The 24,278-nt window shown below is 37.8% G+C and overlaps 1 protein-coding gene across 1 annotated transcript in view; it reads left to right on the top strand.

Moving 5' to 3' along the window:
* The window catches only part of STXBP6 (syntaxin binding protein 6 (amisyn)), a 78,591-nt gene that overhangs the window by 35,211 nt on the left and 19,102 nt on the right, over positions 1-24,278 (top strand). The window contains exons 2-3 of the mRNA XM_010134917.1: positions 13,987-14,117; positions 15,814-15,979. Of these exons, the coding sequence (XP_010133219.1) occupies positions 13,987-14,117; positions 15,814-15,979 (297 nt within the window). The remainder of the gene's footprint in view (positions 1-13,986; positions 14,118-15,813; positions 15,980-24,278) is intronic.

Below are 24,278 nucleotides of genomic sequence, written 5' to 3'. Positions count from 1 at the left end.
ACAAAGTACAAAGGGGAACAACATAGCGACAGTAGTAGGTAAAATAACAATGGTTTAAGAGACTTTTTTTTTTAATCTGTTTAGGTGGTCTTAGTACTTTTGCCAGTGGTCTATTTCCTGTGTTCTGGTTTTCTTTGGAAACAGTTGTCTCAGGCAGGTCAAACACAGACACATCCCCACTAACTACTGGCAAACTGTTAATCTGCAGAGGAGCAAACAGAGAATCCTGTCAGATGTTGAACATGAAAATATTACTGTGAAACACACTCGTTACATAGGTTTTAATAATCCTGTCTGATAAAAATGTAAAGGAAATTATGATTTTTACTACAAATTAAGACAGTGCCAGTGATCATTGCAATGACTGTAAACAAGGTTGGGGTTTTTTGTTTTGTTTTTTTTTTTTCAATTACAGCTAATGACATGTCTCTAAGGTGGTAATAAGTTTTGGGTTTTGGGGGGTTGATGTGGAATAGTAACAGTTGTTTGTTGTGATGAAAAGGATGTTGCCCCTTGTCGTAGCACAGTTCAATGTATATAGTACAGCACAATAAAAAGGGCAATTCGCAAAGGCCTCTTGCTATCCGGATCTGCAAAGAAATAAGGTTGAGTTGCTCATTTGTGCTCTAAAATAAATTTGTGAAGAAAACTCCTTTTGTAACACTGACAGTATAGATTATTTTTTGGAGTAATTTCAGAGGAAGATTTTTCACAAAGGAAAAGCTACTATAAGCATTAAAGTATTACCGCAAATTAACAGTTAATGCTACATTAGCAAAGTAAATCATTAAAAGGTTTTTAAGATAGTATTTTCTATTTAAAATGTGTAAGAGTTATTTCTGGCTTTTTTTTTTTGAGACATTTCTATGTCTGTAAGTTATCTGGTTTTCTCATTAAGCATGAGTCATCAGTTATATCTTAAAGTTTCCAAGTTTTTCTTTGGTTTGGAATTTCATATGTTAACTAATAGCCAGGGACACATTCAGGTTAGGTTTTATAGCTTTGCAGCTGAGAGATTTAAATCTGAATTTCATTTAATTACATTATAAATAAAGAGAAGAGTGTCTCCACGTTACTGGGCAGCAAATTGGGGGCCTGTAAGGACTACCTGGAGTACGTTCCTGTAAGAAGTATGTCTATGAAATAGCAGTAATTAATCCCATATGCATTTTAAGATACACAAACTAATAGGGCTCCTTCAAACAGAAAAAAATGCAAACTGCAAAAAGAGCTGGGGAGAAAAAAGGCTGGTAGCATCTGCTTGAGGTGTTTAGTTTTGCCTTTGTACATGTCGACACAAACGTAATGAGGAAGGTAGTTCAGTTAGAGGTGCTCAGACATTGCATAGTAAATAATAAGGTAATCCTTATCCTTTAGCTTTTGAAAGCTGCCTGGAAATTACCTATTTCAGTGGACCCTTTAGGAAGTGGAAATAGCAGACAGGCTGAATAGCGGTTTGACCACCTGCTATTCATTACAGTACAACATACTAAATAGCATGGACTAAATCTATACCTAATGGCATGGAATCAAGGAGATTTAATAAACCTGCTGCAAATCTTTGAAGTCAGAAAAATCCTCGCTGAAGAGACCTGCAAACAATTTCTCTGACTTTTCTTGTAACTAGTTATGGGGAAGCACAAATATGGACACTTTGAAATGTAACTGGCTTGCTGAGAGTTCATGGAAGTGTGTGCAGAAAGCCATGCATCCAGAATGGTGGATTTTGGCTTTTCTGACATGTTGGATATTTCCATGTAATTCATTTTACTGTGGTGTCTTTCATCCATGATTTTAGATTTCAGCTTTTGTTCCAGTGAGCAGTCTGAGAAGGTACCTTTTCAAAGTACTTTTTCAAAATATTCAGTTGTTTCAGTACATCATCATAATTCAGTTCTCCCTTGACTTTGGAAAGTTATCCTTTTAAGTAAAGTTTTGAAGATGTGGTTTAGGTAAACTTCCAATTTTCAGAGGTGATCTTCACCTTCAGTTTGTGCTAGTTATACAGTCTATGTTCTGGGATGTGGAAGCTGTTAGGGAAGTCCTTCAGCTGTCCCCTAATTGCATATCAAAGTGAGATCTACTGTGGACAATTCTCTCCTGCCACAAAATGTTCCCTGATAGACCTCTGTTGGTGGAGTACATTTTAAAATTGCTTTGCAAGGAGGTGTGTGTCATTCCTTGATTGCTATGGCCTCGTTTAAGGAGAGCGACTAAATTGGAGAAATAAAAACTGTTAAAATTATCTGCTAACAGTGCACATGCTTTCATTTCTCTTCTACTGTTAAAGTTGTTTGATGTCTTACTCTATACAACACATTTTTCCCCATTTCTGGGGTTTTTTTCCTTTAAAGGCTAGCGAAGCTCCATGGTGGTAAAGAAACAACTGATGATTTGGAGAGTTTTTCCAAACAATAGTAAGTATGAGAAAGCAATCATTTAAGTGAAATTTTTCAGTCCTATCATTGCAAGACGGTACATGGCAGATGAGAGTATTTTTGTTTTAATAAAACTATTAGAGTTTAAAAAAAAATTTGTGAAGTAAGATACTCAGATTCAACTATCTGCTCAAAGCTTGAGAAATTATGTGCCTTTACACAGCTGAAGTATATTCCCAAAGGCCTTTCTGTGTTGGTTTTGCTTTTCTGAGTGTGCTGACCCAATTAATCAGGGATTGATATGTGCTGTGTTTATATATATATATGAAGCACATAGAGCCATTCACATGGTCCTACTGACACGCATTCAGATGCAGTGGTGTGTGCTGTAATCCCGGAGTTCTGAGAACTATTTCTCGACCTGAATTACACGTTTGCTTGGCTGTTTATTTCAGTCATATTGTGAAGTAACTGTTTCAAATTAGTCTTGAGTATGTTTAATGTAAGTTGTCTGTGTATTAACAAATACACCACAAATACACGAGTTTCAGAGATTCTTGTGGGAGCTTTTTTGTTTGTTTCCATGCCAGTAGTAGAAGGCTGCCTTTCCTCAGTTCACGCCATAAATACTTTTATTTTACTCTTCTCTTTACAACCTTTTAGTGTGACAATGGAAGATACATTTCTCATCTGATTCACTGACCTCCTGTTGTAGGTTTTGAGCAGCTAATGAATTCTTTCCCACAAAAATCACATCACCTTGCTGCATGTGCCATCAGCAAGAGCAAGATCGTGTTGATTACTTTGGAGTGTGCAGCCAGGGAGACAAGGAGAGGGAAATTGCATTAGACTTTTTTTCCCTGTTTTTGTTGTTTAAAGATAAAGAAACCAGAATGTAACTGCTTATTTCTTTAAATGGTCTGCTGTGTTTTTTCTTCCTTTTACTTTTCCATGGTTTTTAGAGTTGTAGCCAATTGTTCAGCGTTTGCCACTCATTCTTCTGGTGTTGCCTGTGGCTGTTTGCTCTTAGTTTGCTGTGGTGGGGCCGTTCGATATGTCGGTCTGTAAGTAAGCATTGCTATAGTGAAAGTAGCAAAGTCCACATACGCTTTAGTTTCTAGATGCTTTAATTACCTGCATCCTGCTCAAAGTGAAACAAACTCAGCAGGTAGCTACAATAAATCAATAGTTGAAAGAGAAAAAGGCCGTTTGAGAAATGCCACCATTGTACAAATTTAAAATGGAGCAGGACAATAAAGAATAGTGGAAAATAACGGAGGGTAAGTGCACACCGTAAGTGTTGGTTGCAGTTCAGCGAGACATTTATTTCTGTAAAATGGATTTTTTTAGCAGTTTTTAAGTTAGCCTCATTAGTGTCTCAGTTTCACACTTGGTTCTCAAATCACTATTCATGTGTGTAAAGATTTCAAAATTGTAACTATTACTGAAATATTACCTTTGATCTCATAGTCTTGAAGTGCTTTGCAAACCAAATTGGCATACAAATAAGCAGAGGTGACTTCTGACCCTGAAATGCTGCTGTCGACCAGCACATGGAAATAGTAGTAAACATCCTGTTAAGAGACCGTGCATCTCTGCAGGTAACTGAAGCTGTAGGGAGTACCTGTGAAGGTTTAATGAAGTCTCTGTTTATTTTGTGGGGTATGTCAAGAATACTTGGTTGATGCCATCGAAAAAGAGGACTTAACCACTGAACTCTGTGCTAGAGCGAGCGCTGAAAACCCTTAGGTGCCAGTGGACAGAGAACTGATTTCCAGAGGCAGATGGGCATTGCAAGTGTGACAAGGATGCCATCTGCTGAACTGTCCATAAAACACTGTGCAGGTTTTTGGTCTTACCTCTAAATTGCCTTTAGTCTTTAGTATGTAAATTTGTGAAAATTGGTGTCTAAAGTTAATTTGTTGCATTCACACTTTTTAGAGTGGCTTAAATATTGGTGGGGTGGGGAGCGGCGGGGGGCTAAGATTGCAGTTCTGTTCAGATAACTCTTTCAACTACTACTGCATACCAGGGATAGAGCTGATAGAGATGGGACCTGCTGATACAGAAAATATCCTTTGTGTTCGTGTTAGACACTTACCACATGAGCATTCTCCCAGATCTAATAATAGTGGTACTGGTAATCCTATTTTTATGAACTTAAGTCAAGTTCAGAATCTACATATACTTATTATAGAGAACTTTTTTGTTTTCCTGCTTTATACCTCAGGCCCAGTGCTACCTGAAACCTGTGTAGTTTTCTGTATTTCATTTTAGTTCTCTGCAGAAAGTAATTCAGACAGCAAAAAAGTCAGAATGTAAAAACATCCCTTTATAGTAGTCATTGCAGTTTCAGCAATAAGATGGAAAAAAAGGCTGGTTATGTGACTTCTGCTGAGTAAACGTGTTGTGGGTTTAAACTGTGGTTAGAGTACTTCATAGGTTGAGATACTGGGTTTATTGTTGAATGGATGGGGTTTAAATAACTGCCTTCAGTTAAAATAATGTTCGGTGATAGCCTGAGATTGCAGCCATTGGCCCACTTGTTTTGCTTCCTGCTTGGCCTCTCCTTTTGTCACTTCCTGCTCTTCCCCACAGATCTGTTTCTGGGGGGTTTGTTGGTTTGGTTTGTATGCGTATTTGTTTTTTAATTTCTTCATAATCTGAAGTGGTCAAAGTCTACCAGCCTTTTTTTAGTTGCTTATATTGAGACTTGGATGTTATCTTGCCCCATGTGAATGTGAAGGGTTTTGTAGAATTCTGTCCTCTTGAACGTCATAAGAATATGGAATAATTTTCCTGCTGCTGTTCTGACTGAGGCCGTTGTATAGCGAAAGCCAGGGATTTTGTGCTGAAGAGATGTAATGGAGTCCTTTCTTGCATCGGTTGTGTGCAGAGTATTTTCTGCTGTAGTAGTCTCAGATACTAGATCTTGATTGATTCAGTACAAAATCAGGAAAGCAGCCCTGGTTTACAGTTCACTTTAAAAGCTCCAGTAAACACTCTACCCCGTTGACAGCAGGGTCCTCTTAGGCTGTAGGATATTAAAAGTCACTAGCCAATTTGTTCCAGAACCTGAAGCTTGTCAAGTTACCTAAGCAAACTTAGAAATGGAGAACTATTTCTTAATACTGTATATTTGTATGAGTTACTGAGAAACAAATTCCAACTTTAATTTTCCAGATCCCCTTCCTGCCCCTCAGGACACTTGCTGTGAAGTTTAAATGTTGTTTTCAGGCTGGTGAGGTAATTCCTAGTGTGCTGTCTTGCGGATGTGCATCTGTTAACATGTATGGGAACTAAGCCAAATTCCACATATTAAATTTAGAAGTGCTTTCATGTTATTGACTTTACTGGTTCTGCATAGATGGGAGTGCTGAAGTGACCAGACTGTGATAAGAGGAGTATCTCGAGCCAACCACACAGATACTCACCGTGGTCTGTAGCTTGAGCCTTCATTTCTAAACTAGATTGAAGTGGCATTTTCTGAAGTGTGTGTAAATGCTTACAAGGCTGTTTAAAGTATCCTGTTCAGCAAGGTCTGTGTAGGATGCTTCCTTCCTTGAAAGGAAAAGAGCAAAGAAGGGTGGAGCTGTAGATGATCCAGACCTAATACAGAAGGGTGCGTACTGTGGCAGAAATTCTCAGTCACCAAATACCTTCCAGTCAAGAGGTGAGGCTCTGCTCTGCCAAGACAAGGAGAACCACTAACACAAAATGCTATAGGCCAGAATCAGCAGGAGCTTTGTGCTGGTTGAGAGGTCGCTGATGAAGACTTTGGACCCTGGGCTGTGAGGAAGTCATCCGTCTTCTCTGGGGCCTGGCTGGAATACTGATCTTCTTCTGCAGTCAGAACACTGTCCTGTCCTGTCAACTAGTTTTTAACTAGGAACATTTACACAGCTCAAATTTGCTATATTGAACTAGAAAAATCAAGAGTCCTCAGCTGCAGCTGACTGTATGCAGGAAAAAGGAGGTGGGAAAATTCTCAAAGTTGGCTGCTTTGCAATATGGAATAATAAAAGGCAATTCCAACAAAACCTGGAAGTTCAGTCATCATTCTGGAACTGAATATGTGTTTAATAAGATTCCTTTCCAAATATTTTCACTTAAGCAGAAGCTTTCTCTCTGGCCATAAAATGAAGTCTGCCATTCTTTTCACTGTTAACTGCATCTGTCTGTGTAAGTGTGCCAGCTGCTTTGGTATCGACACCTTGAACAATATTGGTGTGGTATATGAAGAATAAGTCAGGCAAGGTATTAATTCATCACTGCAATACTTCTGTCTTTCTGGGTTTAGAAATTTGGTAGGAATGAAAACTGAATCTGTCAAACTGTAAGGACTGTAATCTTGGGAAGATACCACATACCTGAATCTGAATTTCCAGCGTAACTCTTTTTTTTTTTTTTTTTTTTCTCCTTTTGGTATTTGATTTTTGGTTTTCTATTCAGTAGATAACGATAACTTGTACACAGAAAGAAAAAATATTACTTAAACCTCTAGTTTGAACAATATGAAAAAACCTTAATTAAGGGATTCATAGAACACATTTATCTGGAAAGCAAGGAGTGAGGCTGTCAACTTCTTATGGACAGTGATGTGGTAGATGCTTTTTTAAGCAGAGGATGCAAGTTGTTATTCAAACTATTGGGGAGAGCTCTGGGAAGAAGAGTTTGTGTTTAGACTTAGAAATGGTTTGTCTCTGTATCTGAAAGCTTCTTTTCTTTGTGTTTTCCCATTTGATGTCAAAACATCATGCTGCACCTAAAGAAACTGAAAGAATAAATTTTTGGTTAAACTGTTGCCTGTTTAGGGCCACTGACATACCTTGTCCTAATTGGCAAGTGGGGAAGGTGAGAACTGTGCAGCTTCTTCCCACTTTCAGCTCCTTAGATCCCAAATGATGAGAAAGCAGCACTGTCAAAGGAAAGAAAGAGGAAATATGGGCAAAAGTAGGAAATGCAATTCTGAGAAGTTAAGCTTCAGCCTCTAAGTCACTTTGACACCTGGCAAGCCTTGACCGGCATGTGGGAATGTAAACCTGCCCCAGTTTTAGCTGCTTTTGGTTTATTTTCCATGAGGCTAGCTGTTTTCTACTGCAAACATATCCTTTTCTCCCTGTAGCTAAAATGGTGACGATGTACATCTGTGTCTTTAGCACTGTCTTCTCAGAGCATCTCTCTTTATTATAGGTAGCTGAGGTCTAAGAACCTTGGCAGGTATGAAGGGTGCAGGAGGTAGCAGTTGGACAACCTCAGTGGGAAGTTCTAGAATTAATTTAGACTCTACGTTAAAGCCATGTTTAGTTGAAACTGCTCTGAGAAAGCACAAAATACGAGAAATTTTGGTGTTCAAACTCAGAGCTGGAGGTGATAGACAGCAAAGTTTACAACTAGCATGTAAAGCAGACTAGAAATAGTTTTCCTGAACTCCACATGGTAAACTAAGACACTTTCATGTATCTAGTCCTTATTCTAGTCAGAGCGTACCCATTTGCTCCATCTTAATCCTCAGCTTCTTTTGTGTGATTGTTGGAACATTTTTAGGGGGAGATTCTGGAAGTTTCTTGCCAGGACCGTACTTTGCTTACTTTGTCTGAACATTAGTAGTTCAAACTACCTTGGACCGTTGCAGAACAGCAGTAACAAGCTTCTACTATCAAAAGGATTCAGGGATGTGTTGTTTAGTGTCCTATCCCCTGCCTAGTCCCCATTTCTTCACTCTGGAAAGAAAACAGGGAGGGTGAGATTTCGAAATGTGGGAGAAAACATTTGTAAGATTATTCTTGTGACAGAAGGAAGAGCTCCTTATTTTAGAGGAATAGAGATAAATCTGCTTTTCTTGACTTTTGCTTTGGAGTGACATAGTTGAGAATAGCAAATGAAGGTCAGTCCTTGTAAAGATCATGTTGATGTCTGGTTTTTTGAGCCCTTATGTCATTTGCAAGATGGAAATCTGTCTTGGGTTTTTCAGATTTCTGAGGCATTTCCACAATGCTTTGTCCTCTGAGTGCAAAAACTCAAACATGTTGTAGAAACAAAGTCACTATTTTTTTTGACAGTCAAACTGCAGATCATCAGATCTGCAGATCACGGAGATCAGCAACTGCTAGCTGTAGCTTACTAGGATATTGTGTACACGGCCGTCAGAATTTTAGTCCGTGAGCTTTTTGCAAGTTTAAAAGATAGTTTTTTCCTTGGTGGCTGGAAGTGAAGGGACTTGCAGAATGAGAATTAGATGTAATTGCACAAACAGAAGTCTGGAGGGAGAAGACAGCTTTTCAATATGTAACTCTGGAGAACTGGAAATACAGAGGAGTAATTATCTCTGTCACAGTCTGTTCGTAACCTACTTTTTTTCCTTAAGAACAAGCTTGGGGGGAAAATGCATTTCTACCACAAATACTAGTACATAATTTCATCTATTTCCTAATAAAATCTGTATTGGATATTAAATACTATTTTTAATGAAAATGTGCTGCTGCTTTTAAATTTGCTCTTTTTATTCTGACTGAAACAAAAGCTGTTTAGGAAACTCCTGGCTGTTTTTAGACTTACCCTCACTGTCAAAAGAAGAGTTTTGCTTTAGGGCAGTGTTTCTACAAGAAGGTAGGAATGATTAAATTCAAGATACAGTGACCATGAAATCACATCACACTGCCATGGTACCAAGTTCAATTTTTTCTTCATCAAAGAGATCTTTTTATAAAAGGCTTTAGACTGTCTTGAGTGCATTCTAAAGATTTTTTTTTTTCCATCATTAATTATTAACAGCCAGTTTGACATACTCTGCATCATTGGTTACTTGTGAGTTGAGGGATGGCTATGAACTGTACCATATTTGACCTGCAGATAGGTTATGCTGATCTAACATTAAATTGATTAATAGTTTTGGATTGAACTACACATCTGGCCAATGCCTTCAGTAGACTTCTGCAGGCCCACTCACAAGTGAGTGAGTCTGTCACTTTAATAAATGAAATAATTTCATAGACGAAGGTTGGGTTTTGAGTGATCTTACTTCATTTGCACTATGTGCGTATGTTTTTTCCCCTCGAGCTAGCGACACAACAGCAGTAAGAGTTAAGGCTGCTTAATTAATTAATCTGCGTAGTGCCCACGTAAATTAAATTCTTCTTATAGTGAATAGTTGCAGCAGTCACTGCTGTGTATTTTTAAATTTCTCCCTGCAGTAGTTATTTCAGTCATTCAGCACTCTAGAAGTACCCAGCAATATGTCTAGAAATGTTACAAGGCAATCAAGCCATTTGTCATAAGATTCCAAACTACCTAGAGTTTGAGTTGAGATCCAAATTTAAAGAACATCCAAAAGATACACAGATATCCAGAGTCAAGACTGCAAGGACAGACACTGCTTTTTAAATATGCATTTCAAACCTGGTGAAATAAATAAAAGTTCATAATGCCGTGGTTCGGAGCTTTCAGACTGTTTCTCAAGGCCAGGTATTTTGGAGTGGGTATTTAAGGAATTAACAATTTTTTATTATTTTATCTTGTCCATTCAAGTAAAGAGACTTTACAAGATTGAAGGATCAAAGAAAATATATTTTGGACTGCAGATGAGATGAAGTTGGACGGTGACTTTAGTTTCCCGTAGCTTTCTGTATGAAGAGCTGTATTGATTTGCTGCCCCTGGTGCTAGATCCAGTGCCACACACGTGGTACTGGATTCTAGCTGAGGTCTGGAATTCAAATACGTTTGATTCCATGTGTTCCAGATGGTGAGAACAGTAACTTTCCAGACTGTCACAGCATTCTCTAAAGCTAATTCTGATCTGACTATTTCTGTCTTGTATTCTCTCATCTGCTACTGAAACAGTTATTTCATTTAAATCGGTGCCTCTTTGAAACTTAGTATTGTCACTTATTTTTATTTACTATGAAAAATAGTTAATATTTTCAGTTCCAGAAGAAATAGTGCTATTTCTGAATCAGCAGCTTCTGGCTGTATGTTAACCTAGCGTTTAAAAAAAAAAAAACAAAAAAAAAACAAAAAAAGAAAAAAAGCAAAAACAAACCTCACACTGTCTTCCAAAAGACATTGCTGTAGCTGATTTCTCACCCATTCTTTCTTATTTACCAATAACTTTATGTCCCTTTAAAACAGTAAGAAAAAAGCATGTATTTATTTGCATCTGATGAGACACGGAAGTACCCTATAGACCTACCATCTATTCATGGCTTCCAAATAAATGTGCTTTGTTCATGCTACTACAGTTTCATATTTTGAAAGCATAATGTTAAGTTCCATTAAAAAAAAAAAAAGTCAGACAAAAAAAAAATCCCACCCAGAATTGAAGCATAACTTAAATACTCTCTTTTTTGAAGGTGGATAATGATTGTCAGAGGTTTTTGAGGACACATCTGAATGACTTGTCAGAGAGGGAATGTGACTAGGAGCATGTAATCGCTCCCTATTTTTTTTTTTTTTTTTTTTTTCAGATTTAAGAAAAGACTTCTTTTACATGTTTGCAAGGTAACACCCACTCAGTGGCTTGTGTGAAAGTGTTCTAGTTTGCAAAGCAACGTAATGAGCAGCTAGTGGGGATGGTTTTCCCAGCTGCCAAAGGGTTTCGCAGAGTTGTAATGACTGCCATACTACTGTCAAGCTGTCATGGACTAAATGAAGGCTTTAAAGCATGTTTGGTGGATTCGTGGGTAGCTTGTTTTTTGACTGTTCTAGAAATGCTATTTTTTTTTTTCCAAAAATACTGAGGCACAAAAGGTGAAATGCAGCTACATGTGTTTGGCTGCTCACAATAATTACGAGTGTGAGACCTTAAGGGAGAACTGCCGTGTTTCCAAGAGGATCATATCAGCTAACTTGGGCCTGAATTTCAACAACTGAGAAACCCAAGATTCTTATAAGCTCTTCTGCAGAAGAAAAACATGGTAAATAACCGCAACTCTCCCACAGTTACGGTGTGGAGGGTGATACAGAAACAGTCATCTAATCAAGATGGTTTTCTAATTGATCACTAGGAGGCATTTTAAGGGTTGTGGAAGTTTAGGCACTTAATGTGATCCGAAGTGCAGCGCACTGATGGCTCCAGCTGAGGACAAGGCTGCTGTTCTTAGAATATGAAGTCTGGACAATTACATTTTGGATATGTCAAATCAGCCAAAGAGTTCATGGAGGTGTTGAGATTAGACATTTAGCATTTAACTATTGTATCTGTAAAATTTGATATTTTCACCTTGAAATACATAATGACCCCTGTTTTCAAGAGCACTAGGATGTACGTCATGTAGAAGCCTTCAGAGCAGTGAGAAGTTTGCTTGTATTAAAACTTAAGGCTGTACATCTCATTGATTTTCCATGAGATTCTGAGGGGGAAAATAGCAGTTGATCACATAATTGTTCTGTCTAGTGCTTCCTAGTCTTCAACACTTAGTTTTGCAGTGCTACTAGTGTTAATTCTATGCATGGCTTACGTATAGTATGCATGATTTTTTTCTTTTAAATACATGGTTCATGCAGCAGTAGATCATTGCTGTTTTGCATGGAAAGGGAATAATCCACTGACTATAAAACTTGAGCCACTGTTAGCCTTTTGTTAGTACTGCTTGGTAAAAATGATGCAGAAATTGGTCTTGTGGAACACTGTGCAATCTGACAAAGCGATCACTGCAGTAAATATTTGAATTTAAGGAAGGTAGGTACATAAGTTTGTGGTCTGCTTGTGTAATTTTTGAATTTGTTTCCCGTTCAGTGGTGTGTAAACTCGCAGTAAAACCAGAACCTGTATATACCATGTCAGTACAGATAGGATGCCTGTCACCTCTGCTTTATTGATATTGTTAGGCTTGGGTGCGTGGGCCATTGGGCAATCAAGGAATCTCTGATACTAACCTCCCTTCTTAGTAATAGCTGATCTTTGCATTTCAGCAGTTGTTCTGATCTGATTTTGCTGGTGCTCTTCTCACACTACGTTGGTTTTCTGTGTTCTGTAATATTTGACATGCAATTCTGAATCACATACTTCACCGGTTTGTTTCTCAGTGATTCAGCGGCTGGTGAAGAGACTTCCATCAATCTACTACATTCTTATCAATAGTCTCATCAAGATACTGAGTCCAACTATGCTTTCTATTCCAGAGTAACTTCTTAATTATCTGCCATGCAGAATGGTAGTATCTGATTTTTTTTTTTTTTTTTTTTCTTACTAAAATTTCCTTGGAAATGAGTTTTTGTTTACCAAATTGAGTTCTCATAAGGGTGCTTGGACTTTCGCATCACTGAACTGGAAATGTGTAACTCTGAGATATTTAAAAGAACTTCTCACATTAATCCACATTTGCTAATCTTCAAAAGTATATTTAACATCAGGACATTGATCTGTGCATTGGTGAATTTTCATCCTAAGAAACTTTTATTAACTTTTTAACTTTACAGAATGATGAGGTATTCAGTGAGTCAATGTCTACTGGCTGTGCCCTGGAATGCAGAAATGTGTGCAGCATGCATCTTCAGAGTGGGAAGGCTGTTAGTTTTCCTGATTAACTGGGTAAAGGGGCTCCACAAAAATAAGCAATCTTACTATTCTTCGTATTTTAAAAGCTTTCTTTAACTGACAGCATCTAAAAGCATAGAAAATTGACTTTTCTAACAATACTCTCTTTGAAGGACCATACGAATGAAAGAATTTCTGGAAATAAGAGCTTGAGGGAAAAAATAAATGACACACCAGCTTTAGTAAATTGTACAGTACAGCGATTCTACCAATGATTTTTTACAGAAAGTGGAAATGTGTTTGGAAGTGATTTAACATACAGAAACAGATAAATAACATGTAAATAAAATGCAGTCTATAGAAACTGACTGTAAAAGTGCCTAAAACTACTTATAAAACTTCCATGGAGGTTAAAAGTTACGCTGAAAAGAGAATTTGTTGGTTTAGAGAAAAAGTCTATTATAGGAAGCCAATTTTTCTGCTGTTAAAGTCTTAGTGTTTAAGTGTTGTTTGAAAAGCTGATTCTGAGTTATACAGTAATTAGAGTAGTTTATGTTGCCTTTTCTTTTCCAAAAGCAAAGCAATCTTGCATGACTTACTGTGTGGGTTTTAACATATATTTTGTTTATAACAAGTAAGGTCGTTCTTATTTATGGTTTTTCTTTTTGGTTTCTAGTATTTTGCAGGGGGGGATCAAGTGATCTTTAGTTCCTTAATACTTAAAACTATATTTTTCTCAGAATATCTTCTGATTTGGTGGGTTTACTTTCTCGGTGCAGTAAGTGCCATATACTTAACAGCTATTGAGTGGAGACTGGAAATTGGGAACTGACTGTCATAGATGTTGGTGGTGTTACGCAGGTCCAACCTACACGCGACATAGGCTGATAATGGCTAAAACATATCCAATTTGGAGTAGCAAAATGCTTGTTGGGCATCGAACCATCATTCTGATAAGGAATGTGCTTTTCAGTACGTTATCCAGGAAAAGGAATGTGGAGGTCTCTCAGAAACAGTGACGTGTATTTCCTGTGTGGCACATTGTAGAAAATACACCAGCAAACCAGCTGCTGATACAGTGAACCTGAAACATTGAGCCCATTTCAGTTATGTTTTTTCTTTTATATGTTCAGTGACAAACAAGAAACCAGCTCAAGCGTCTATTACGAAGGTGAAGCAGTTTGAAGGCTCTACGTCTTTTGTCAGGAGAACACAGTGGATGCTCGAGCAGCTTCGCCAGGTCAATGGTATAGACCCTAATCGGGTGAGTTTGAACAATTCTAGGAAATGAAAATTGAGCTCTTTTGTAATTGATTGGTGAGTCTGGCATTCTTTCACTATTCAAAAGGCATCTGGAAAGGTAAGATACAGGTTTAAGTGCAAATTCTTCAAAGAGAAATGACTCAATGGATATGTGAAATAGATTTTAATGGTTAAGATGAGAGAGGCCAAAGCTCATAGTCATGGGATTTTTCCTTCATGTCTTTCTCTACTTTTCTTGCTACTCTCTCTCTTTTCTTTACAAAGACAAAAATAAGAGCTTTCTTTGCCTTGTCTTTAGCTATAAGCCTCTTGGGGACTGTTTTGGCATTCAGCTGTGTTGCAGGATAGAGCAGTAAGCAGAAGCAAGGACAGGAGAGATTAGTGAAGTTCAAGTTCATGAAATATTGTGAACCTTGTGTTTTTTCTAGGACAGTCCTCCTCAGATCTTTCAGCATTTCTGATCTTTTTCTACAAAGGGTGATGGTGTGATTTTGTCACCAATGGCACATGACCGCTGATTTAAACCAAACACAAAAAAAGAGTTCTGGAATTATCCCTTAATGTGAATACACAGCCTGCCTTAAGCTGTCTCAAGACAAAGTCTTACTAATATGTAATAAGCTTATGAATACCAATCTTCTGCAGTAAACCTGCAGAATTAGAAGTTAGTGTGGCTCATCCTAAGTGACTTACTGTATTCACTGAACACCAAAATACATTTGTGACCTAACCCCCTTGGTTTGTTTATGGCTGTGCCCTGATGAGCCACCTAAGCATCTTAACAATGGTGCGCCGGATTCTGTTACTACCTAGTACAGCTTTTGTGCTACTTCATACTTACTGCCCTGTGAAATGCAGAGGGTGGAATTATATTTTCTTCAGGACAGTGAAATGAGAACAATGACAAATAGATAAGGGTTATGAGTTTTACGGCCTTTTTCAGCATCTGCTATGCTGCTGTGGAAATAACAGATACCTGGGATACTCTCAGACTGAAAGTATCTATCAAACTCTTAAGCTTAGACACGTTCCTATCAAACGTGCCTTCGTGAGAATTCCTAGTGTCATTGATTCAAAGTAAAAGTATTTACTAGGTTAGATTATGCAAGAAGTATTGCCATATTTTTTAAAATCCATTTTGTATTGGCAGTTAATGCATGGTATAGAGCATTGTTCTGGCAATGCTCTGCTGTTCATGTTATCCTGAGACCTATGGAACACTTCACGATAATACATTGAGTACAATAACTAGGTCTTGCTATTTGTTTTCCTTTGGTTGAGCATGAGAGCATAACCACATCTGTAATATAACATGAAAGTAGATTTTGTGCTGAGAAGCATCAGTCTTTGCATAGGATAGAAGATACAAGTAACTATGTATCTGTAGTTAACAAGGATTTCTTACTGATTCCAAATTTAATTCTTTGGTTTAAAGTATTTTTGTTTCAGGGTGGTTTTGTCATAGCTGATTATTCCTCATTAAAAACACACACACACAAGAAAAACTTTCTGTGAGATGGGGGTTTTTTTGCATCCAAAATTATGCAAAGGAGAAATAATCCTGGGATGCTCTTCAGTTGCATGACCTTTCTTCATTTTCCAACATACTAACGTTTTAAAAAGTAATAGATCTATATCTTTCTCCAAGTCATTTATAAAACTGGAATAATAGTAGTGTGTTTTTTTTTGTCTTCTAGGATTCCCCAGAATTTGATTTACTATTTGAAAATGCTTTCGACCAATGGGTAGCAAGCACAGCATCAGAAAAAAGCACGTTCTTTCAGGTTCTACATCACACTTGTCAACGATACCTTACAGACAAGAAGCCAGAATTTATTAACTGCCAATCTAAAATTATGGGAGGTAAGTCAATCAAAGCTGGAGTACTTTCTCCAGTTGGACATGAAACGGTTTTCACGTGAGTTATTCTGTGTTCAAGTGACCTTGCCGCCTAATAACATCTTGAAATCATGGATCTGAATATGGTAACTATACAACAGCAAACTTCCAGGCTTCAGCATTTCTCCATCAAGCACCACTTCACACTCTTCGACTGTCTTTGCTTCCCTAGTATTCAGTTCTAGAGGCCACATCCTCTACCCACCTTGTGAGAAGTCGTTCTCTTCCCTCTCCTTAGTACTATTGGTTTCAATTTGTTTCTCTAGTTTTGTTCATCCGGAAGCATTTCTAGGTGGCCTGAAACATTTCCTACTTATTTCCTGCTTCTTGTTTCTTTCCTGTTTCTGCATTGCCGTTTCCTCACAAGTCTGTGGAAAAGGTGGTTATTATTAAATTTCCCATGGGTTTTTTGGAATTCACTTTGATCTTGACAGAAGTCAGTTAGACTAGAGTTTTGCTACGTTTTGTAACTCACATGTCGTAAGGTAAATTTCCAGAACTAGACTAAAAAACATCTGGTTAGGTAAAAAAATTCTGGTCAATTTGTGGAATTGGTATTTACCATCCACTTTCCAAGCAACAAAATCTGGGTTTGGGGGAGGATGTATTTCACAAAGTATTCTTTGGGAAAATAAACTGGTTTAGTTGTTGCCTTAGACTGAAATTTCTGAAAATAGTCATCATTTTGTCTGCTCTAAAGCAGAACGCTCCTAGAAACTTCTTGCATCCCCTGTGTTCTTCACAGCTGGAACAAAAAAATTCTTTTTCTCAATGAGTATACAAACTGTAGAAGAGAAGTGCAAGCTGGCTTGAGGTTTCATTTAGTCGTTGTTTCTTCCCCCAGCAGACGTCAGTTATAAATACGGAGAGCCTTCCTCAGCTTTTTCCGGCAATTCTCCTCTCTCATATATCTAGAATACATTCCTGTACACTATTATTAGAATTATATTTTGTGCAGCTACCTTTATATGTGCTTCTTTCTGGCTGTTGTTTGTCTTGCATCCCGTTCCTCTAAAACAGCAAAAGTAAACTCGAGGAAGGGGGAAGTCATCTGCAGTTGGGTGCTTTCGTGTTAGCTACTAACACTGAGGTTACTGCTAACTCTGGTCACAAGTCAGAACTCTTCTGTCAATCATCCTTTTCAGTGTCTTCTCAAACTAAGAAAAAAGGCACAAAATTTCTTGTAAACTTCCCCTCTTGTTGTTTTCCCTTCCACATTAATAGGATTTCCTTTGTTTTCATTTTGGTGTGGTGTGGAGGAGGGAGGAGCAGTTTCTGCACTGATGGCAGAATATACCTTCCACAACTTTTCCATTAATATGAAAAAAAAATCTCATCTCAAGCCTTTGTTTGTTATCTGGTTGCTAATGAAGCTCACTTCCATGCTTCCTGTTAATGTCAGTATTAATAGACAACCACACATTTCAGTCTGAAACCATTTTAACTCTCATAAGCTTGACCTGTCCAAAATTGAGTTCCTGATTCAACTGACCCAGATACTAACCTTTATCCTAAACAAGTGTCATCACAGTGAAAGAGAAGTAAAAATTGTCACTGAGATTCATAAACTTTTGCTTGACTTTTGCTTTTTTAGCTCTCACTAGATCCTACCATGTCCCATGCGGCATACCCACATTCTCTCTGCTACAGCTTCGTAGCTAAGATGGGCTTATTCAACAGTCCTTCAATACCAGAAGGTGACTGTTCCCATGTTCCTTGCCTGTCATTCTGACTGTGCACAGATGCGTATGTACACGTGGTAAAGACTGTGGACAGGGTACGGGGCCGGGGATCAGTAAATCTTCTCATGGATACAGTGCTTCTGCTGTTCTTAACAGTGTCAAATTTCTCCTCGCACCGGGTTACAGACTTCCTGTGGATAAGAGTAAATTTGACAGAAACTATAACATCTGTAAACCAAGGAACAGTCGAGCCTAAATTCTAGTGACTTGGTGTGTCAGCCTCATCGAGTGATGGGAAGTCTACCAAAAATAAAAAAAAAAGTTCTCATTAGTAAATAACCAGTATCAATAATTATAAAAAGCAATGAAATCATATTACTGGAAATCGTCTTGTAAGGTGCAATAGTCTGCTCAAACATTGCTGTTCCTTCTAATAATCAGACTGGTATCCTTAATGCAACGCAAAGTTTTCTACAGAAATACTTGATGCATACCATAATTGCAACCTTTATTGGTAGGTTCATGCATCCAGATACATTCTTATTCAGTTCCAAGAGCATTGTTCTAGCACCCATGCTGGTAGTTCTTCAAAATGTGGAAAATTATTTATGGAAATAGATAACAATTTTTTCAAATATATTTTCTGAGTTCTGGAAAAATTATTTCTTCTGCTGTGTTGTTTAGCATTTATCCTAATGGTCTAGTATACATGGGAATATACTTCACTAATCTTTCTACCATCTTAAAAAGCTTTTGCATTACTTTGTATTTAAATGAATTTACCTAGTGGAGCCTTGCTTCTTCCACTGTTTAAGAAGAAATAAATAATTGTCATAGCAGCTTTGAAATACCTCCTTCAAAGGAAAGGCAGGTTTCCTTGGTAAGAGGTAATACCGTGAAGTTAGTTCAGTTACTGGGTTATGTTAGTTGGGCTGTTACTTTGAGGCAAATGGAGTAATTAAGAGACCAGAAGCATTCATTGAGTGTAGGAGCTGTTCTGAGAGTTGGTGGCTGTCAGGCTCAGACACTGGGGAGGTACCTGCAGTTCTGCTTGTCCTTGTTTGAAGCCCTGGGAAGAGCCAAGTGTGTATCAAAACCCATTTAGTCTGAAACTTGCAGTGTCAGAGTTTTTTATGCAAAATACGGTGAAATGTATTGTTAATCTCAAATCCATCCTGACTGAAAAAGTAACATCCAAGCCAAGCAAACCACAGAACGTACACCTGAGGATATAGCTGGAAATTAAATGAATTCAGTTCAGACTTTGCAACTCCAGGGGTTTTTTTGTCATTATTATTCTGTTTGGTATTTATTATTTATTTATAATTAGACAACACAGTGTATTCAAATCATTCTTAAACTGTACTGGGGTCAGATTCCAGATGAATCATGTCACTTTATCACCTCTACCAAGGTAGTGTTTATCATTTAAGTGATATTCTTTTGAACTTCCTGGAGGGTGTGAAAAAGAATACTCTTTTTGGATGGTTAGTCAGTTTAACTTCTAATACCTTACAAGTATTCTTAAAAGAAATTATTAGTATATATATGCACGCATCCATATGTTTGTTTATGTGATTATATACATATGCACATCATAGGTGTTAGGTGTATCTTGTAGCTAATGCGTGTTTTCAAAAACAACAAAAAAAATGCCACCAAAGAACACTTCCTTCCAAGTGGAAATGAAGATGAAAGAATTTGAAGGGCTTGTTTACAAGCTTACTTATCTTATTGAGCCTTATTCCTTCCTAAAGGATAGGCATGAAGAAAGTGAAATCCAGGCTGCTCCTGTTTCGCAGGAAGTGCTTGGGAGCTTAGCCGTAAGTAAACATGAACTGCAGACCCTCTTCCTTGCCTTCCTCCTTTCACCTCCTCCACACACACATGCTTCCCCCTACAAGCCAGAGCCCTGCCTCTGATTCTTCTTCTGCAGAACCATTTTTTGCTTTATTGAGTATCAATAATGCTTTATTTGAGTATCACGTAAGGATGTATTCTGTAGAGTTAAATAGTCTAGATTGTTTTCTGTAACTTGATTAATGGCATTAGTAATTACAGCAATAATAAGAACTGATTAAAGGCGTGGGTGCTAATTCTGAGAACAAATTAAAGTTTAGGAAGACTGTAACAAGATTCCTCAAACTAGTATCTTGTACTAAATATCTCAGGTTTGACTTGTGCTTAGAATTGAGAATAGCCATCCCGTAGTTCACATGCATTTTAGATGTTACTTCAGAGAGGAAAGGAAAAGCAGGCATTTGGCTGTAGAGGGGTTTTTGTCTGAGGTAGGAAATGTGTTCTACTTCTGTGTCTTTCTAGCATACAGGTTCATACTCTGATTCTAGAGTACATCTAATCTGGAGTATCTTTGCGTTTTATTATTTGGTGGCCAAGTTAATCAGATTGTAATGCTTTTACATCAGTGATGTAATAAAGTTGGAGATGTGTGGTGTGCAGAAATCTTGTCATCTACAGGTAGTGTTCGGTAGAACAACTTAATTCTTCTTGACATAAGATGTGGAGGCAACTGGTAATTCATTACCCCAAGGCCAAGACATAATAGCCCTGGTGAGCACTAAGCCTTGGAGTTTCTAAAAAGATAGAGAAGGCGGCAGTAGGCCTTGAGGTTTCCTGTAAAAAGATACAGAAGACGGCACTAGACATTGGAGCTTGTGAAATAATACAGAAGACGGTGCCATGGTAGAAATTGTTACATCTAGCGGAGAGATCGTTACACCTAGCGGTGAGATCATAATCAGCGGTAGAGATCGTTACAATTAGCGGTTGGGAAAGGAAGGGAGTAAAACTAAACTAATAAGACTATGAAGCTTGTTAGAAGCTGGATAGGAGCTTATTGTTTTAGTAAAAAACTGCTGCTATTCAAGGTAGAGGGTATATAAAGCTTGCTATGCTGCTAATAAATGTCCTTGACCCTGAATCGCGAGTCCACATGTCTTTGATTCTCGGTCGGAGTCCGCGCCTTCTAATACGCCACAATAAGATACAGGCTTCTTGACATAGGCTGACACTGAGGAGGAATGCGACTCTCATTTCTGGATAGAACCTTGTGATACAGCTCTTGAAAGATTAATTCTGGGCCTATAAGAATAAGCAATTACTGCCACATTTATCTAAATACTAGAAATGCATAATCTCTGGAAATGAGCAAAACCTCAAGTTGAAGGAAAATGATGATGCAATCTATTTTATGTCTGATTTAAGCTTTATCCTACGTATATGCTTTGGTGGCTTTAACATTCATTCTGCTAAATGAATTAAAATATTCCTAGAAGCCCAAAGTAATGACATCTTCGCCTCCGTAACCTTTTCTCTAGGACAGCTGGCAGGAGTTATTAATGTATTGTTCTTTTTGTCCTCCCAGAATGCACTGCCAGTGTGAGAGTGGTAATGAGTACTTTTTTCATACACCATTGACTCGTCTTAGCTCACCACGCTTGAGGCCGGGTACACATACAGTGGTGTTTACCGCACTGTGCAAGATTAATGGGTGACTGAAAGAGATTAGGAATTAGGATGGGAGGAAAGATGATTGGTCCCCTCCTCCCTGTCAAATACCTGGGAGTTTTCGGGTTCAAACCTTACCTGGTAGCCACTGGAAAAAGTGTGTAATTGAACATATTGTTCTTCCAGACTTGTAAATTAATTCTGATGCAAATGAATTTGACCAAAGAAAAGGACAAAGTATCTACCATGTTATTTTGCAGTGTTTTACTGTTTTGAAATTACTGAACAGATGAATCTTGGCAATATTTCCATACAAGAACAACAAATTCCTTTGCATTTGATTAAAATGTTTCTTGCCAATGTATCTGAAATACTTAGTTGTTTACTGTAGAGAAAATAAATGCCAATGTCAATCTAGACATTGAAATACTAGAAATAAATTTTCTTCTGCCAAAGATCATTCCAGGTTCCTGCTGTTATGCCTTGCATTTTCATGTCAATATTAATTCTGCTTTAACATCTTTTTTATTTAACTGAATGGATTTTAGTTATCTTAAGCATAAAAGCCATGTGCCGAGATCAGCATGGATAAGAATAATAGAATGGTTGTTCCATAGAAATATTACATATACCAAAATTAACTTTCTAAAATGGGAATCTTGGGAAAAAATTACATTAGGCTCTTGTAAAATCTGTAGAGGTACATAAAATGAGGAGGTACATTTGTCATTATAAAGGTTGGTTCCTTTTTGATCTCTATAGCTCCGAGAAAATGTAGAAAGCATTAAGCAATTTATTAGCGGTAAAACAAGATCAAGACAAAATATCGAAGGTAGAAAGAAAGAAAACAGTTAGCTTATGAAAATCCTTGCTTTAATGTGCTGCCTATGTAAAAACATTTAAAAGATTAGCTATCAAAAGACATATCATTTTTAAAAAAGTGAATATTGGAAGTAATCTGCTCTTCTGATCATCAAGGAAGCTAGTAACCACTGAGGCATAGGGGATGACTTCGTTGTGTGGTTACTCCAGTTTGCCTCTTGCAGTGTTACGTCCCTTTGAGATCCCTAGCAGGCAGCTAAGCAGACCACAACTCTGGTCGACTCTGGTGGGTCCTTTGCTTCTCTCCTCTCTAAATAAAACACAGTTGGTCTCCAATGCAGTTCTAGTGAACTGCTGTCCTCCCTGTAGTGCGCTTCAGCACCTTTGTGCCATATGCTTTCACGCCGTGTGTATATTTGGTTTCACGGTTGTGTCTGTGCCTTGGCAAACATTTTCCTAGGAAATGGCATTTAAACTGAATGCATTGTTTGTTGTACTGCCAGTTACTGCGCTGTGGGTGTTAGCACATTAGAGTTCTGCTTGAAAAAGTGGTTTTGTGAAGAAAATGAACAGCCTGTAAAAATAAACTTAATAGAGAAGTTAGTTTCTGCACATGTCAGTCACGCCACGAATCTGATTCCAGGGGAAAGCACAGTGTCACGGTGCTACCTACAACAAGAAAAAGCTTGTGTGGGTCCCATGTTGCATTCCAGTGAACACTGGAGATCACATCCTCCACCTGTAAAGTAAGGTACTGTACTTCAGATGAAATGCAACTGCCTGGACTCTAATGATGGTGTTGATAAGAAGTTTGCCACATCTTTGAAACTCTCACTGCGAATAGTTGGTATTTGCTGTGCTTCCCTAAAGAAACAGCTGACAAGCTGAAGTTAGTGTTTTTCTGCTTTACTGATCGATCGATCTTAGCTCACCAGAGTTACTACATTTTCAGTTTCAGTCCTGTAAGCTCACCTCAAGGACTGCCTGGGGTGCTTCTTATCTTATTTTAGAATTGATCTTGAACATACTTTATGGTAATAATGGCAAAGCTATTCACTGCCCACTTGACCGTGATTTATTTTACTGAGATATCTTTTACTGTTTCACCTTGCGTAGCTTCGTTAGTTTAGTGTCGTTACTAAATTGTGAAGGTACAATTCTGATTTGCACATACTCAGTATATTTATAGGTATATAGATGTATTTGTGTAGAGGGAAAACATGTTTGCTTTTGTATATGTATTCTACAGCATTTTGGAATTCATCAGTACTTGCTTAAATTGAGCAGGATGCTGGTTCTCTTTTGATGCTGCTGTGCACTGATTGATCAGTGAAAGCTGTCTTCTGGTCACCTTTGTGTGTAACCAAGCAAGACCAGACAGAGTTTCTTCATCCTTAATGAAACTTTTTTGATCTAGCTGAACTTTGATATGGAAAGGTCATTGTCCATGTTCATAATACCTTCAGAACTACTAGAAATGGAAACCAGAATCACTTATCTTATTCTTTTAAAAAAGAAAAAAGCAACCCTGGACGATGTCCCCTTAAAGGGGAAAACTGCACCACCGGAATGCCTTGCTGTTGCAAAAACTAAAATTCTCCTTTTCTGTTCCTACAACCCAGTATTTCTTATATTTCTTTTTTAGGTCACTGTTCCTTCATTTAATGCATCCATTTTTCCCAGACTAGAAAGTGAATGCAAGTAGTGCATTGGTAGTAATAACTGAAAATAAACTACTGAAAATAACTCTATGAAACACACTTTTGTGTGAGTCCAAGTCCAATTTGTAACATTTGTGAACTCAAGTCCTTAAGAATGAATTTTGCAGAAATTCTTCGGTTACTTGAGACAGGCAAACTCAAATGAAGTGTTAAATAACAGTTTTTCTTAAGATGACAGTGCTCCAACCATTTGACCTCATCTTGTTTGTAAACCACATAGCATTTGAAATGCACTGCTCCAAACCATCTGGTGCTTGATGAATGGATAAGTGGTTTTTAGAAAGTATCTTTTTGAACTTTGATTCTTTCCAGCTTCAGTCAGAAAGGGTAGGACTTGATCCGCCTCAAGAATCACTTCTTGATCTTCTGGGTAAAAATGCTGCATGCCATGTTTTTCATGAATGGTCCCTTTCCAAATTGGAAGGCAGCAACATTTCTCTACATCTGAATGAAGTAAATAGGAAGTGTAAATTATCTTGTACGTGTTGTCCAGCATTGTTTCCATTCCACAAATCATTCTAAATGTAGTACATCCAGAACGACTCCAGAAGCGTAGTCCTTCATAACTAG

Source organism: Buceros rhinoceros, unplaced genomic scaffold (genome assembly GCF_000710305.1).
Source record: "Buceros rhinoceros silvestris isolate BGI_N320 unplaced genomic scaffold, ASM71030v1 scaffold2624, whole genome shotgun sequence".
NCBI classification, from domain to species: Eukaryota; Metazoa; Chordata; class Aves; order Bucerotiformes; family Bucerotidae; genus Buceros; species Buceros rhinoceros.
This window is presented reverse-complemented; position numbering and strand designations above follow the sequence as displayed.